Raw genomic sequence first — 15,479 nt, 5'->3', positions numbered from 1 at the left:
TGTTTGGCAAGTGTCTAATAATATAACTATTAAGATTTTTATTTAATTAATCTTCATATTAAATAAACGATTTGTGGATTTTTTTTTATGTTAATTTTATTAAATAAACAATTTGCTGAATTGGTACTGTAGTTTGGTCGCATTTGAAGAAACCGTATGGGACATTGACATCTAGCACTTGAGCTATGTATCTGAGTCCAAGTTAAAAATATTGGAGAGACAAGTTTAGCCAAGTAACGTTTTTTTTGCTTATTATCAGAAATAATCTACAGGCACTCAATTGTTTGTTAATGTGTTTCCGAAGTTATGTACAGCCCACGAACATGCACATGCACAGTAACATTTGTTTATGTTGTCACTTTGAAACCATCTATAATCCTTTCGCAGTACTGTAATGCGACCCGTCAATCACTTTACTCTACGCCACATTTTTTTTGTCACTGCACACCAGCCACGTTTATACTATAAGAAACCTCAATGTCCTAATTTAATAATAAGTCTTACTTCTGACTCTAAACCCTGCCTGTAAAACCAAGCCTATAACACAGAGAAACCTCATTACAACACTAAAACATTAATATTCAATTTGTGAAAGTGACACAAACCTACCCACTTAAAAACAGCAAAACCGGCAAACTTAAGAGAAAAAGAGAGACAACCACATTATCAAAACACAAAACAAGACAACAACATTATTATGCAATAAGTGAAAGATACGAAAATGCATCCTTCATGATGTCATAGTACATAATACATTTTGCAGCCATGTGTGAAACAGGAAAGGAATAATAGAACAAGAAGTTATTGTTATAATTACTGCAGAATTATTACAACAAAAAAGAAACATTAAATTCAACATGAAAGAAAAGAGGGAAGTCCTGTTTGCAATTGCAGGTGCACAGTCAGAATATAATTTTTTTATTCTTTTTTTATTTTTAGCAAAATTTCTGACAATTTAATGTTTCGCATTATGTTGATACTTCAAAACATTATTTCCAAAATGTCCCCTGATTTAATAAACATGCAGGATATGATGAAAATTATATGGTGTGATGTTTTCTGTTGTAGCATGAATGAAAATCAAACCCCAAACACTTATTATCTTACGCTCTACAACACGGGCAAAGCAGAAGACGGCCTTCCTTTCCACGTGATAAGCTCCTGTAACCTGGACATCTACAGCTTTCCATTTGACATTCAAAACTGCACGTACACATTCAGTTCATACAAGCACACAAGTGAGTGAAACTCATTTCTATCTTTTTTTCACCTCATCTATAATCGATTCTATTAACAAACCCTCATTTCTCCCTCCAGAGAGAGACGTTCAGTTATTATTTTCAGAGCCAGCCGAGGACACACTCAGGAAATCTCTATTTTACATGGAGACTAAAGGAGAGTGGGAACTGATAGACATTGTGGCCGGGAGACCCAAAAACTCCACCTACTTTAACTTTGATGGGTTGGACAGCTGGGACGAACTCGCTTACCATGTTTGTGTCAACTTAACTTGTTAATTTTTCAACCTGTGTACTTGGTGTTAACATTCAGTCTGATGTCACCTTTGTTGGTTGTCAGATTGTCCTGAGGCGTCGACCGACTCTTTACGTGGTGAACCTGTTGATCCCCAGTTATTTCATGATCACTGTGGATCTGTTCAGCTTCCTCCTGCCGCCTCAGAATGTGGATCGATCAGCCTTTAAAATGACTCTTATCCTGGGCTACACCGTCTTTCTCCTCCTCATGAACGACCTGCTCCCTGTTACAGGAAACACCATCCCTATAATAAGTCAGTTAAAATATGCTCATAATATATACATCCACAAATATATTTAAATGTCATATTAGGGTACAGTGAGGCTCAAAGCTACCTATAGTGCTTCTCAAACGTGGGGGCCCCAAGATTGATCCATGGGGAGCCACAGATTTTAGGGCATTTTATGAAATATAGACATTTTTAATTAAACTTCTTTACGATTATAAGTCTTGATTTGGAGGCCACAAAGCGATGGACTGACGACAAAGGGTGCCTTAAGACAAAAAAGTTTGAGAAACCACTTCTATAGAAAACATGCTTTTTTCTAATAGTGAATGTCTGTCTATATGACCCTTGTGTGATATTCGGGTCTGTGGGAACCATATAGAAAAGATGAGAGTGATGTGTTTTATTACAGGGGGTAGTAATGTATAATAATACAATGTACTGTACATTTATACAATGTGATAGCAAATCAAAAATCTATAAATAAATTATTTTTATGTAGTATTTTATTTTAATTGTAATATGTTCGATTCTGAGACCAAGAAAGAAGTCCATAATTATAAGGAAAATAACTTGAAGAATTGTGTCTTTTTCTACAGATGTGTTCTTCTCTCTGTGTCTGGCGTTGATGGTGGCTAGTTTACTGGAAACAATTCTGGTGACTAATATTCTGTGTGGCTCAAGCAACTATCCCCCTCTACCAAACTGGCTCAAAGTTTTATTTCTGCATTACATTGCCCGACTTATTTGTTTGGGAAATAAATCTTCAGAGGAAAATTCTGCCACTCAAAGTGAGTTTCATATTAACTGCATAAAATCTGCATAAAGTAAATCAATTATTTCCTTTATTTTGTTAAAGGTAGCTCTTGTTGAACAACTAAAACAACATGAACCATTTAGCATAATTCCACCTGTCACAGGACAGATCATAAACTAAATTCGCTTTGCGACCAGATAAGTTTAGGAACACCGGCAAAATTAACTATTTAGTGACAAAATCCGGTCGACAGCAACGTCATTTCAATGCGTCCGTTGTATAACGACAAACAACCGAAGTTCGTCCAGTCAAAGCTTTGCTCACGTCACAGGTCGTTCCTATCCTGGAACGTGTTTCTCCAAAAATATTGTCCTGAACAAAAATTCTCTCCAGTTCCTGCTTTGCAAACACAACAGAAAGCGGGTACTTCGGGCAAGTCGTTCCGAAACTACCAAATGGTTCCTTCGGTCAGAAAGCCTCTTAAAAGACCTGATTTCAGTCACAGTTCTGACAAATTATGCAGTTGCCGCATTTGCACTGTAGCAGAGTAAAACCCTTCATGCAAATGTTTTCATGTAAATGTACATTTTAACATACATATTCAGTTAAGGTTTACACTTTGTAAACACATTTTATTTACAATTTCAGTGGGAAACAGTGACACCTTTTCCATTTCATCTGAGAATAAAATAAATCAAATCAGACAGCAAGAGAAACACGCCGAATCATCATTAAACCTGGCAGAGAAAGAACTGAAGGAACTGAGTATAATACATGAAAATCTACTCACCATCCGTCATCATGTGGATAAACATTTCTCAAGTGATCAGAACACAAAAGAGTGGATTCACCTGGGCGAGATCATCGATCGATTTCTTTTCATTTCATATGTTATCTTCCTTTCTGTCAGCTTCATTACCATAATAATCTTCTGGATGTACTGGTACAGTTTTGGAAGAAAAAACTGAAGATTTGTCTTCAATCTACACCAGCATTTAAACGTCTTTATTTATAGTCCTGTCTTTCATAAAAAGGGCAATTAGAACGTCATTATTTCATTCAGTTTGAAATTAATACGCACGTCAAATTTGAGTTTAAAGATTTGAATTTCATTTAGTTTCTTGTAATTACTCATTTATTGAAAGAAATATGGTCAATGTCTAAGCATGTTACACGTGTGTCATGATATGGCAGCACGTGCATGTTTAAAAGCCAGGCAAGTCCTGCTTATTTCTAAAAGCACATTTCTTCATTTCTGCTGGAAGGTCAGTGTGTCTTGCAATACAAGTGTATTATAAATATACATGGTTTTCAATGTCATGCCTAATACACATAAAACTGCTCCATCAATGTTTCTCATCATGCTCAGATTTATAATAAAGAGATTATCACAACGATCAAACGTGTTAATCAGAATTGATGACGCATCATTTTATTTGTTTACAGGTAGTTAACCCATGTGTGTTTGCTATGCAGGACAAACTTGTGACATCACTGTTCATCGATGCCTTAGTAATGTTTCTTGCGTTTTCAAATTTGACAGTTTTCAATTTCTTGCATTTCAAGCATTGTGTTGAGCAGTGGGGCTGTCATGAAACTGACAGGAACAGAACCCAGATGCAGACAGTTCTCCAAAAAAAAAACACTTTATTTGACAAGGACAAAACATAACTCAAAATCTTAGAGGGGGAAAACTGAGCAATATACGTTTTACATGACAGAACTCAAGACCTAAAACTTAACTTAAAGACAAACCAGGGGCAACAGGAAAAGACGGGGATGAAGAAATGATCCAGCACAGGACAGCAAACACAAAGGTATTAAATAGCCTGTATCAGATTTAAGTCACTGATGCTTGCCTACAAGACTATCACTGGATCTGGACTGGCATACTTTCACACCCTTCTACACCCCATCAAGAAGCCTGCGTTCAGCAAACTCACGGCGTCTTGTATTGCCTTCTCATAAGGGCATTAAATCGCTTTCCCGTTCATTCTCCTTCACAACTCCTTCCTGGTGGAACAGTCTTCCTAACGCGGTCCGGTCAACCACATCTCTCACAACCTTCGAAAAACGACTTAAAACCCATCTCTTCGGTGAATACTTGACAGACAAATGAAAAAAAGTACACTAACCCTCTTCTCTCAACAGGTAGTGGTCTAGCTTTTGTTGATACTAGTAACTTTGTATTAGCACCTATTGTACTATCGCTCTTTGTATGACATATCGCTTATTTCTCCCTGAAGTCTTTGTAAGTTGCTTTGGATGAAAACATCGGCTAAATGTAAATAGGAGAGGAACAAAAGGGGATAACAGGAAGGGCGTGAACTGAAGGACACAAGGGGGCGGAGCTAAGACGCAAGACAGGAGAGGACAAGGCACAAACAATGGCCAAGTGCTTCCAACACAAACACAGTTGGGCTTGTGCCCCTCCCCAAAGAGACGCAACTTGGCTTCCTCAAGTGGAACAAGACAAGAAAAAATTTGAAATCAAAAGACAGCGAATAATAACTAAAAGTCCAAAACACACTTGGGCCCGGTGACAGGAACAGGGGCATTAAATAGGAGAGGAAAAAAAGAGGCACAAACACAAGTGGGGCTGTCATGATCCCGTCGGCCAGAACGAGATACATCTTCTAGGAAGGCGGAATCATGACCGGTGCATCTCAATAATGTATGTTGAATTAGTGTTATAAATGTTATCTCAAATGTTTTCCAAGCACTTTCTACCAAACTGAAAAGAATCTCTGTTTTAGAGTTTGGTGTTATGACAAAGTCTGTTTATGGTAATGGTGCCACTCGGCGGCAACGCCTCTGGGCAGCCATTTATGTCATAGCAAGTCCACAGTCCTATCTGCTTGAATGGGGGAAGGCAGCTATTTCTAAAAACGCAGGCAAAAATCAGATTTAAACGGCAAATTTCCAATCAATAATTAAACATGACATGAACTGTATCATAACTTTGGTTTGCTAAGCTTAAATTGAGCTAAAATTCACACACACAAAAATCACACTAGAGCGGCCATATTGGGCGTATCCTCGCCATTCTTTGTAACGGCTGTGTCGCATATTGTTACTTATATTAAAATCTTTGTTTACGATCATTGATGTTTGAAAACTGTTTGAAAAAACTGGTTTGATTTTTGTGGGACGGGCAGGTTAAAGATCGTGTATCACAGGCAGTTTCTGTCAATATCATATTAATCTTGAGTGCCTATACAGTAGTATTGCATACGTCGTATCTTCGAAGAGTATTTAGTGTGATCAAATTTATAAAAAGGGAGAAACAGCTGTACGATTATTTCCGGAAAAACAGAGGTGAATGGGACGGAACTACAGCACGAGCAAAAGCAACACATCATCACATGAATCCATGCCAACAAAACACAGATGTATGACTTAGTCTGATTTACCGCGTGCAGTTCATGTCCAGCATCTTTTAGCACTGGGGCCGCGCCACCAATAAATTTCAAACGATCTCCGAATCCAGCGTTATATCCACCGTTTACATAACATCCATCACTGAAATACCGTGAACAAACAGACACACCTAAACCTCACTATCGCAAGAGTAATGACGAGGTCTCGCTCGTCGGTTGGCTCGAGGGCATAAAAAATGGCATGAGATTGTGTTGTGTAACCTTTCAAGGTTATTGAAAGTACAAATGTTGTGATACGTTCCCGTTTTCTGTTGTAGAATGAATCCAGATACTTCTACAACACAGGCAAAGCAGATGGGCTTCCTTTCCATGTGAGTTCCTGTAACCTGGACATCTACAGCTTTCCATTTGACATACAGTACATTCAGTTCATACACGCGCACAAGTGAGAACCTAATTCTCTCATTTTTTATTGAATCTGAAATCGATAAAAACTATTTATGTTCTGTCCTACAGTATATAATCCTACATTATCCTAAAATAATCCTACAAAATAAGGAATATACAGTATATCCTATAATGGATCTGAAATAAGTTAGAAATTCTAATACAAATCCTGTACAATTTACTTATCTTATAGATGTTTTTGACAAGGGTACTGATGACATTTCACGAGAACATAAAATAATGGATTATAAATTGCTATTGTAAGGACAAAAGCAATTTCAGTGATTTTACTATACTTGCTAACACTGATTATTGTGTAAACTTATGCAGGACATTTGTGTCGTCGGTACTGTTTAAAGGTCAAGCACACTGTTTACCCAATATTTGGGTATATCATTAACCCTTTCACACTGTGAGTTAACTACAGGGGACATCTATTCAAAACCGCATTTCTTGAGTTCTGACACATCAACCACTATACAGGACACAAGTGCATCGTCATCCTCTAGACTGTCACATATTGACAAGCCGTTATATGTGGAACATATGTATACAATAATTAATGCACAACACTATATCACAGAAAAACTTTACAAATGTTTATTTCACCATTTTGTGTGTGTAATGAAATCAAAATATAGAAAATCAATAAACAAGCGCAGACGGCGAGCTGTCAATCTTGTGAACATGCTTCCGCCAACACATGGGCTTGGGCCAATCAGTGAAGCCTTCCAAGTCCAACTTCGACCATCACAGCGACCCACACGTGCGCGCGTCCAATCGGAGAAGACTCTTTGCGTCCACCTTCTCAGGTCTCAAAAAGTTTTCCCTTTACCCGTATTAATCCTTATTCTTATCCCGAAGGCACACAAGACTACTCCGCTGAAATAAGTCGCGCCGGCAATGGCTTCAGACAGCGACGATTTCCGGCAAATCCTAAAACAGATCGGTGGAAAAAATAGCGTTTATTTAATCAGTGCGGGGTGCGAAGCCGATGGAGACGCTGGCTTGTTACAAGACTTGATCGCTGATATGTTCAATGAAAACCTGCACGAAGAAACGAACGAGTGTATTGGCAGCAGCAATGGCGAACTCAAAATCCACACAACTCTCTCCCGGGAAGAGGCTGACCCGATCGGTCCTGATCCATCAAACCATTCATCGATTCCTGCTCATCGCTGCCCCAAGAGCGACAAAGCAGAAGCGCTCAAGAGTAAAACCGTGACCTCCAGCAGAAATGTCAGCGGAAAGCAGCGATCTATCAAATGCTCCGTGATCATATTCATCTTCGGACATGAGTATGTGTGTAATAAAGCTAATAACGTGTGTTTACGGGAGATCCTAAAGGACGTGAGAGCCCGATTAAAGAGGAACGCGCACTGTCCGGCTCTGCTGGGACTCGTTCACACGGACTGTAATCGACCACAGAGTACCGAATCTGTAGATTTATTAGATCGATTACTGCGATCGGTGTTTATCAATCACCCCCAAGAGTGCATATGGACCGGCCGTTACGTCACCAAGGCCCCGGAAGTGCTGCAAGAGATCATAAGAAACGCCTGTATAGCAGTCAAGTCTTCACTGTCTGCAGGTCTGCGATTTTCAAAGTGTTATTGTTTATTACATGGATAACATTTTAGACATCATTGTGTAGAGACCTGCCTGTCTGGTTAGCATTTCGGACATATACAAATAAAATAAAAACTGCCTATAACTTTACACATAATACACATAATTGAAAATGAGTTTCAATTGGCCTTTATGTTGTAGATAGCAGCCCTGGCAGTAAAGGAAGTTTATTCTGGGCGATGACATGTTTACCAGGAATATTCAAAAAGGGCAACAGAGGACAGGCCGACATCACTTCCAGTAGGCAGCAAGGTTTGATAATAATTATAATTTGAGACTATAAATAAATTGTTCCACTAATTATTAATCTGTAACATCTCCTCTGCAGCCAATCCGCAGACAACCGAAGAAGGAATTCCATTAAACATGAGGGCGATGCCACACTGACATGAAGCTGGCTGTGCAAATAGACAAACACGGCTGAGAAAAAAGCCCAAAACTGTTTGCTTGTGTTCGACACCGGTGATATACTCTTGCACTATAACTCACTATTTAGGATTCAGGCCAATCAGAAGCGAGGACAACAGAAGGCTGCTACATTATTGTTCGTAATGTTTGATCGATATTGCAGAAGAATATTTGGTCACTATTAATACTGTATAACATAGTGTTTGTTAGAAGTCAAATAAAATGTGAGAAATGCTTGACACTGTGACTGTAATATAGAAATAGCATTTTTTTTATAAACGATACAGTTTATTGCACCATATATGCATATTCAATCAGCAAACATTTTTAGTGTTATTTTTTTAATTTTTTTTTTTTAGTGTCAATCATTCTCTGCTTTAAAAAATACTAATATAAGAATACATAAATACCTTATTTGTGTAATTAATTGTTACATATTTGTGGGTACACTGTGTGCCTTTCTTCCACAGATGCAATAAAACCGAAATTCACAAATAATGCTTGTCTTACTAAAACAAATATAAACAACGTGTATATATTACTGTAATATATTTGTACACTATTTTGTGGTTGAAGTTAAAACATCTTTCAATGGGCATATACAATAATATAATAAAACATTGAATTGAAGTTTATTTAATGGACTTTTTGTATTTAAATAATTTCGAGGCCCGTTGTGGACCGCACTTGTGTGGTTAACACTGGTTTCAAAGCCTTGACAGGCTCATAATCTTGTGAGTTAGAAGCATTTTTGTTCATCAAAGTGATCTAAAGTACTATACCGCATTCTGAAAGATAACATTTTTAATCTGTTTTCATCTTGCGCCACTACGCGGCGTGAGCAACCATTTCATCAAACACTCTTTACCGATCACCACAGAAGAAGATCAACAAAAGGCTGACCACTTCAATGCCTTCCTGATAATAAAATGAAATCAAATATGTTATAAAAAACAGGTCACATTGGCCACAAAATAATCTATACAATAGTGAAATATGTTTTAATTTTTTTAATGAATCCGTTTATGTAGCCAGCATTGCTAGAATGTTATAATGTTCAGGCATTGTTCAGGGCACCTGCAGCAGCGCTCATTGCCAGACGAGTGTGAGCTGATGCATAATAGCGGTTGATCCCTCGATCTCTTTAGTCATTTTTTTATATAGCACAAAAGAGACGTTATTTAACTTTGGATATTTGAGTTTATATTACTGCAGGAGATCTGCTGTCAGACAGACTCAACCATGATCACTTCAGCCGGTTAGTCAATGTGAATGAATGAGCGCGAGATAGTTTGATTTAGCTGAGTCACAGCTAACAGCTAACGTTAACCATTTTCGTTTGTTTGTTTGTGTATTTTCCTCTCTGCGTGTGCATTTAAGAGACGTTAATAGGTTTTTATTGTCGTATCTTTTGTCAATTAAGTAATTAAAACACGATGTGTACATTTGTACATTTATTTCGTTTCCTGTTATTCACTGTGCTAAAGTATCGGTTGCTTTTGTTAACGTCTTTATATAACACGTTTTTAAAAAGTTTGATCTCACACTCGTATGCTTGTATAAAACGTAAAACCTTCATGTAAGAATGTTTGAAGAGTTTTGTTCTTTAAAAAATCTGTCACGTCACTGGCAGCAAATGTCAGCAATATAACCTCGATGGATATGAGTGATCAGATCAAACAGAATGATGGCTAAAGAAACATGGAAGAAAGCTGAAAGATATAACTTGCATAGATGGATGCCGTATTCATGCATTCATGTTTGCATTATATGACATTAAATGTGTTATTGCTTTTAAACGCAATGTGCTGATGTTGTGTTTGCTGTTATTGCAGCTGGTATTATATCCCTCCTGGATGAAGATGAGCCGCAGCTCAAGGTAAACCTCTTGTTTCTGTTAAATTGTTGCTTATCGTGTTGACACGCTATTCATAATATTTTATTCTTTTCAAGGAGTTTGCGCTTCACAAACTAAACTCCATTGTTAATGACTTTTGGGCTGAGATTTCCGAGTCAGTTGACAAAATGTAAGTAACACATTTGTTTTACACAATTTAATCTATTGAGAGTTTATTTCTTCTTCTAACACCGTGTGTTGTTTCTGACAGCGAGGTCCTGTATGAGGACGAGACTTTTCGTAGCAGAGAGTTTGCCGCACTTGTGGCTTCCAAAGTGTTTTACCACCTTGGCGCTTTTGATGAGTCTTTGAACTACGCGTTGGGTGCTGGAGATCTCTTCAACGTCAGCGATGATTCGGAATATGTAGAGACAATCATCGGTAGGTGACGATATTCATCTGAATGATCTGAAACGCAAACGTTTGGCTGTCGACTTAATTTCAAAATGTCTTTGCCAGCCAAGTGTATTGATCATTACACCAAACTACGTGTGGAGAACGCAGAGCTGCCAGAGGATGAGGAGAAGAAAAGCGTTGATCCTCGTTTGGAAGGAATCGTCAACAAGATGTTCCAGCGATGCTTGGGAGATCACAAATACAAGCAAGCCATTGGCATCGCGCTGGAGACCAGACGCTTGGACATCTTTGAGAAAACAATTCTGGAATCAGTATGTCACTTCATTAAATTTTGAAGATAGCGAAGGTGTTTGTATTTCGACTCTCACTCAACAGTTTCCTCTGTTTTTAATGCCACATTGTGTTTTCCACAGAAGGACATTGGTGGTTTGCTAGCGTACAGCCTGAAGATCTGCATGTCCCTCATGCAGAACAAGAAGTTCCGTAATGATGTTCTCAGAGTTCTCGTCAAGCTGTACATGAACTTGGAAAAGCCGGACTTCATTAACGTTTGCCAGGTGATCTTTCCTGAGCCATCGTCTAGTTTCAACTGCTGTGTTCTCTGTTCTTGTGTTAAATTTTCGTTCTCTTTTCATAGTGTCTGATTTTCCTGCATGACCCTCAAGCAGTAAGTGATATCCTGGAGAAGCTGGTAAAGGAGGACAACCTTCTGATGGCTTATCAGATTTGTTTTGACCTTTATGAGAGTGCCAGCCAGCAGTTCCTATCCTCAGTTATTCAGAACCTGCGGACCGTCGGCACGCCCATCCCTGCAGTTCCGGGCTCCACCAACACGGGCACAGTGCCCCCCCAAGAGAAAGACAGGTGAGAGGCAAAGAGCATGTCAGTGGTAATTGTGTATGTTGAATTAAAAATGACTGGTAGTTGTTAGGGATGCACCGATATCAGTATCGGTATCGGGCCGATAACAAGCTCACGTACTCGTACTCGTAAAAATTCCCCGATACCAAAGACCGATACCTCATGTGACGTAATTGACAGAACGTTCCAGTGCACACAGAGACACCTGCCGTAGCAGACACAATGTCATAGAGTGTTCACACCTAAATCGCGCTATTCGTGTGTAGTTGGACGCTTGAACATTTTGAGTTTACTCGCTTCATACGCGCGTGGAATTCGCTTCATTCGCGAGTGAAATTCTCGTCATGGGAGGGGCTTCTGGCAGGCGGTTCCAGTCTTGTTGCGAAATGGCGGACATGGATTTTGTTGAGCAGGTAGCTGCCCATTATGTGCTATGGAAGGCTGAAGATAGACGTAGACTCGTTCGGCGCCATGTCTGGGTCCATCAGATCCTTCAGAGGCGCAGTCCTTCATTGTTGTTTCAGAGTTCTGCCTCCGCTCGCTATGTCATTATCACGTCCCTACTAGAGCAAGCTCCTGATTGGTTAACGCGGCGCATATTTTCGCCAAAGTCGCCAAAATTTTTTGATAAGCACATAAGATTGATTTATTTTTTCATAATATGAGTTGAAGTTGTTAAAAATAAAGATGCTGATAAGTTCTTTAGACTCATTGTGTTGTTCTTAGAAAATTGCCACAAACAAAAAAAAACTGTACAACAGGTATCGGTATTGGCGAGTACCAAGAAAAAAGTATTGGTATCCTTAAAAAGTGGTATCGGTGCATCCCTAGTAGTTGTGGTTGCCAGAATAAAACTTTAAAGTCCCAGAGAAATAAAAAATGACACTGCCTATTTGTTCATGAAATATTGCAGCGTTTATTGTAGATAGTTTATCAATGTGTGTCATTCTCTGTTCGTGTGCCCTCATAATCTTTTGTTAAAATCTGAAAATGCACTTCCTTCCTGTAATTACTATCGATATTAAATGAGGTATGTTAGACGGCTTTGGCGGAGCATCCGTTAACTCCTCCCCTTCAACTGTCAGTCTGCTGCCAGCTCCATCCATTTAAAATCTTTTTTTTAAACAATAAAATCACAGAGAAAGACAAAAGCCACATCAACCATTTCTTCATTAGAAATTCCATTTTAAATACGCTAGTAAAAACGATCGCAACTTCCAGTTCACGCAGACTTTCAAATATTTATGAGATTACAGGATGGCAAAGCCTACTGTACTTCATTAGATTATATAATGATGCACCAAAACTTGCTGACATAAATTTTTGCTGTAACATTTGTACATCATTTAAAATATACATGGAGGGTAATTCCAGCGTTATGGACATGACATAAAAATACTCAGAGAATGTATTGTTTGCCAGAGAATGTATTGGTTGCCAATGTATTGAACCATCTTGTTTATATTTGACTAAATCCTTGTTGATAGTGTAAACATCAGGAAAAACAGCAGTTTTATGGTAAAACAGTAAAATCAAATTTCCTTTAAAAAAAGGCAAATAAACATACGTTATGGATGTGACAAAAAAGGACACGATTTTTGTTAGGTGACAAATTTTGCACTTGAAGAAACATCTAGATCATATTTGACTCCAAAATCAAAAGAAAAAATGTTTTGGATGAATTAAATTTCATTAATGATTAATTATCGTTTCCCAGATCATTAAGATGTTTTGCATTCTGGGTTTTGTTTCAGTGATGCCATGGAGACCGAAGAGAAAGCTGGAAGCTCACCTGCTGGAAAGACCACCGATCCGGTAAGTTAGTCTCTGTTAATTGTTAAAATCCTCAAATGACCACTATCTGTTAAATGTATTTGAAGTTGAAGTGTACTTGTGTACCTTTTCTTTATTAGAAGGATGAGCCAAAAGACCAGAACTCCAAAATGATCAAAATACTAAGTGGCGAAATGGCCATTGAGCTCCATCTTCAGTTCCTCATTCGAAATAATAACACAGACCTAATGATTCTTAAAAATACAAAGGTAGGAAACCAGAGCCATGCAGCGGAATTGTTGAATTTCAGATGCTGTGCTTCCCATACGAATCGTGTCATTTTGGTTTATTTCCTTTATTTTTGTTCGTCTTAGGATGCAGTGCGAAATTCAGTGTGCCACACAGCAACAGTCATAGCAAACTCATTCATGCACACGGGAACGACAAGTGACCAGTTTCTCAGGTAACACTCGCGCTTCACAAGCTTACCGGTACAAACAGATTACTTCTGTTCTCAAGAAAACTGTGATGATAATCGCAATCTTTTTATTTTCCAGAGAGAATTTGGAATGGCTAGCAAGAGCAACCAATTGGGCCAAATTCACAGCCACAGCTAGTCTTGGGGTCATTCACAAGGTTTACATCACTTTGCTTCTGTGTTACAATTACAGAGATCTGTGCATTTATTTCTGGTGCTTTTTAAAGATAGGGAGCACTTGAAGACTCGCGGTTACGTTTACTTGCATTTGTGTCCAGGGTCATGAAAAAGAAGCTCTACAGTTAATGGCGACCTACCTGCCCAAAGATACCTCACCCGGTTCGGCTTATCAGGAGGGAGGTGGGCTATACGCCCTTGGACTGATTCATGCTAATCACGGAGGGGACATTATTGACTATCTTCTAAGCCAGCTAAAGAATGCCAGTAATGATGTAGGTCCACGTGGAGATTACTTTGAAATAAATATGATGCCAAACTTCAAAAATCAGGTACGATGTTTTCTGTATTTTGCTCGCAGATTGTCCGTCATGGTGGAGCTCTAGGTCTCGGGCTGGCTGCTCTCGGCACTGCCCGCCAGGATGTATACGATCTGCTCAAATCAAATCTCTATCAAGATGATGCAGTAACAGGCATGTGATGCTCTTTGAAACATCTTTGAGATTTTTTTTAAAGCTTCCCTTGGCATTTATTATTTTCTTTAGTAAATGGACTGTAATATTAAGGCTCCCAATAAAAGTGATGATGTCACAGGAGAGGCGTCTGGTCTGGCTTTGGGGCTCGTCATGTTGGGCTCAAAATCAGCCCAAGCGATTGAAGATATGGTGGGATACGCTCAGGAGACCCAGCATGAGAAGATCTTGCGTGGTCTGGCTGTCGGCATTGCTATGGTGATGTACGGCAGGATGGAGGAGGCTGATGCACTTATTGATAGTCTCTGCAGAGATAAGGTGAGCACTTGTCCATGTAATCGAAGTTGCATGGCATCTGTTGTTTTTTTTTTTGTGATACAGCGCACCTGTCTTATATCTCATAGAAAGTCAGAATTGTAAAATGTTTCAAACCTTTGTATTGTCTTTAGAATAGTTCACATCCTGGTTTCATTTCTATCGAGCACAATTGTTTGTCGTATAAATATTTGCATAGAATAAAAGGGAAAATTCTTTGTGAAAAATGATAATTGTTTGCTTGACTCATCTCTGGTTATCTGTACAGACACACGGTACACTAAGGTTGTGTTTTGTCTCACTGTCTCTGCAGGACCCCATCTTGCGTCGGTCAGGAATGTACACAGTGGCAATGGCGTATTGCGGTTCTGGAAACAACAAAGCCATTAGACGCCTGCTCCATGTGGCTGTGAGTCAAATATTATCAACAGAAATTATATAACAGTTATTGGTTTCATTATTATGGACTTGGTTTATGGTAGTTTGGCTTTAAACTTGTTTATTGGATTTCTTTTCTATTAGGAAAACTATTAAGACTTTATAGCTCTAGATATCTATCGGTTGTTTTGGTCACTATAGGCTGGTTGCGGGACTAGGCCTTTGTTAAATTGGGACATCTAGTAGTTTCTACAAACATTTTTTATAGTACATTCAAAATGGTTTATTTGATATAGGGAAATATGATAATTCTTTCTTGATTTATAAGACTGTATCAATTATAAGTGGAAATAATACATTTATTCAAATATGATTTCAGAGTTCGTA

General features: G+C 38.6%; 2 protein-coding genes across 4 annotated transcripts in view; both read left to right on the top strand.

The window, feature by feature from the left end:
* Positions 1-6,930: 6,930 nt before the first annotated feature.
* Positions 6,931-9,018, top strand: LOC306902379 (uncharacterized protein). 2 transcript variants are annotated; one of them, XM_079470896.1, is made up of 3 exons: positions 6,931-7,937; positions 8,117-8,227; positions 8,304-9,018. In XM_079470896.1, exons 1-3 carry the CDS (start codon positions 7,250-7,252, stop codon positions 8,360-8,362), a joined length of 858 nt encoding a protein of 285 aa, XP_079327022.1. In that variant the 5' UTR covers positions 6,931-7,249; the 3' UTR covers positions 8,363-9,018. The 2 variants fall into 2 exon arrangements, with proteins under 2 accessions (XP_079327022.1, XP_079327023.1); XM_079470897.1 differs by having other exon boundaries at positions 8,117-8,215; positions 8,304-9,017.
* A 197-nt stretch (positions 9,019-9,215) lies between these two features.
* psmd1 (proteasome 26S subunit, non-ATPase 1) overlaps positions 9,216-15,479 on the top strand; it is a 30,769-nt gene continuing 24,505 nt past the window's right edge. Inside the window, exons 1-16 of one of the 2 annotated variants that reach the window (XM_079470951.1) lie at positions 9,465-9,641; positions 10,219-10,262; positions 10,337-10,410; positions 10,492-10,661; positions 10,740-10,948; positions 11,051-11,194; positions 11,275-11,304; positions 11,383-11,501; positions 13,253-13,313; positions 13,412-13,540; positions 13,646-13,734; positions 13,829-13,907; positions 14,028-14,201; positions 14,288-14,399; positions 14,521-14,717; positions 15,028-15,123. In XM_079470951.1, the coding sequence (XP_079327077.1) occupies positions 9,626-9,641; positions 10,219-10,262; positions 10,337-10,410; positions 10,492-10,661; positions 10,740-10,948; positions 11,051-11,194; positions 11,275-11,304; positions 11,383-11,501; positions 13,253-13,313; positions 13,412-13,540; positions 13,646-13,734; positions 13,829-13,907; positions 14,028-14,201; positions 14,288-14,399; positions 14,521-14,717; positions 15,028-15,123 (1,743 nt within the window). In that variant the 5' untranslated portion in view covers positions 9,465-9,625. Of the gene's footprint in view, positions 9,642-10,218; positions 10,263-10,336; positions 10,411-10,491; positions 10,662-10,739; positions 10,949-11,050; positions 11,195-11,274; positions 11,502-13,252; positions 13,314-13,411; positions 13,541-13,645; positions 13,735-13,828; positions 13,908-14,027; positions 14,202-14,287; positions 14,400-14,520; positions 14,718-15,027; positions 15,124-15,479 lie in introns of both variants that reach the window. The other variant, XM_079470950.1, reaches the window with a different exon arrangement.

Source organism: Barbatula barbatula (genome assembly GCF_947034865.1).
Source record: "Barbatula barbatula genome assembly, chromosome: 13".
Taxonomy (NCBI): Eukaryota; Metazoa; Chordata; class Actinopteri; order Cypriniformes; family Nemacheilidae; genus Barbatula; species Barbatula barbatula.
This window is presented reverse-complemented; position numbering and strand designations above follow the sequence as displayed.

What these genes read in the sequence shown, in the direction of transcription:
- LOC306902379 (XM_079470896.1), top strand. Translation starts at nt 7,250, where the DNA reads ATGGCTTCAGACAGCGACGATTTCCGGCAAATCCTAAAACAGATCGGT. An exon ending in CAAGTCTTCACTGTCTGCAG is followed by an intron (nt 7,938 to 8,116) that starts GTCTGCGATTTT and finishes TTTATGTTGTAG; the next exon opens with ATAGCAGCCCTGGCAGTAAA. An exon ending in CACTTCCAGTAGGCAGCAAG is followed by an intron (nt 8,228 to 8,303) that starts GTTTGATAATAA and finishes TCTCCTCTGCAG; the next exon opens with CCAATCCGCAGACAACCGAA.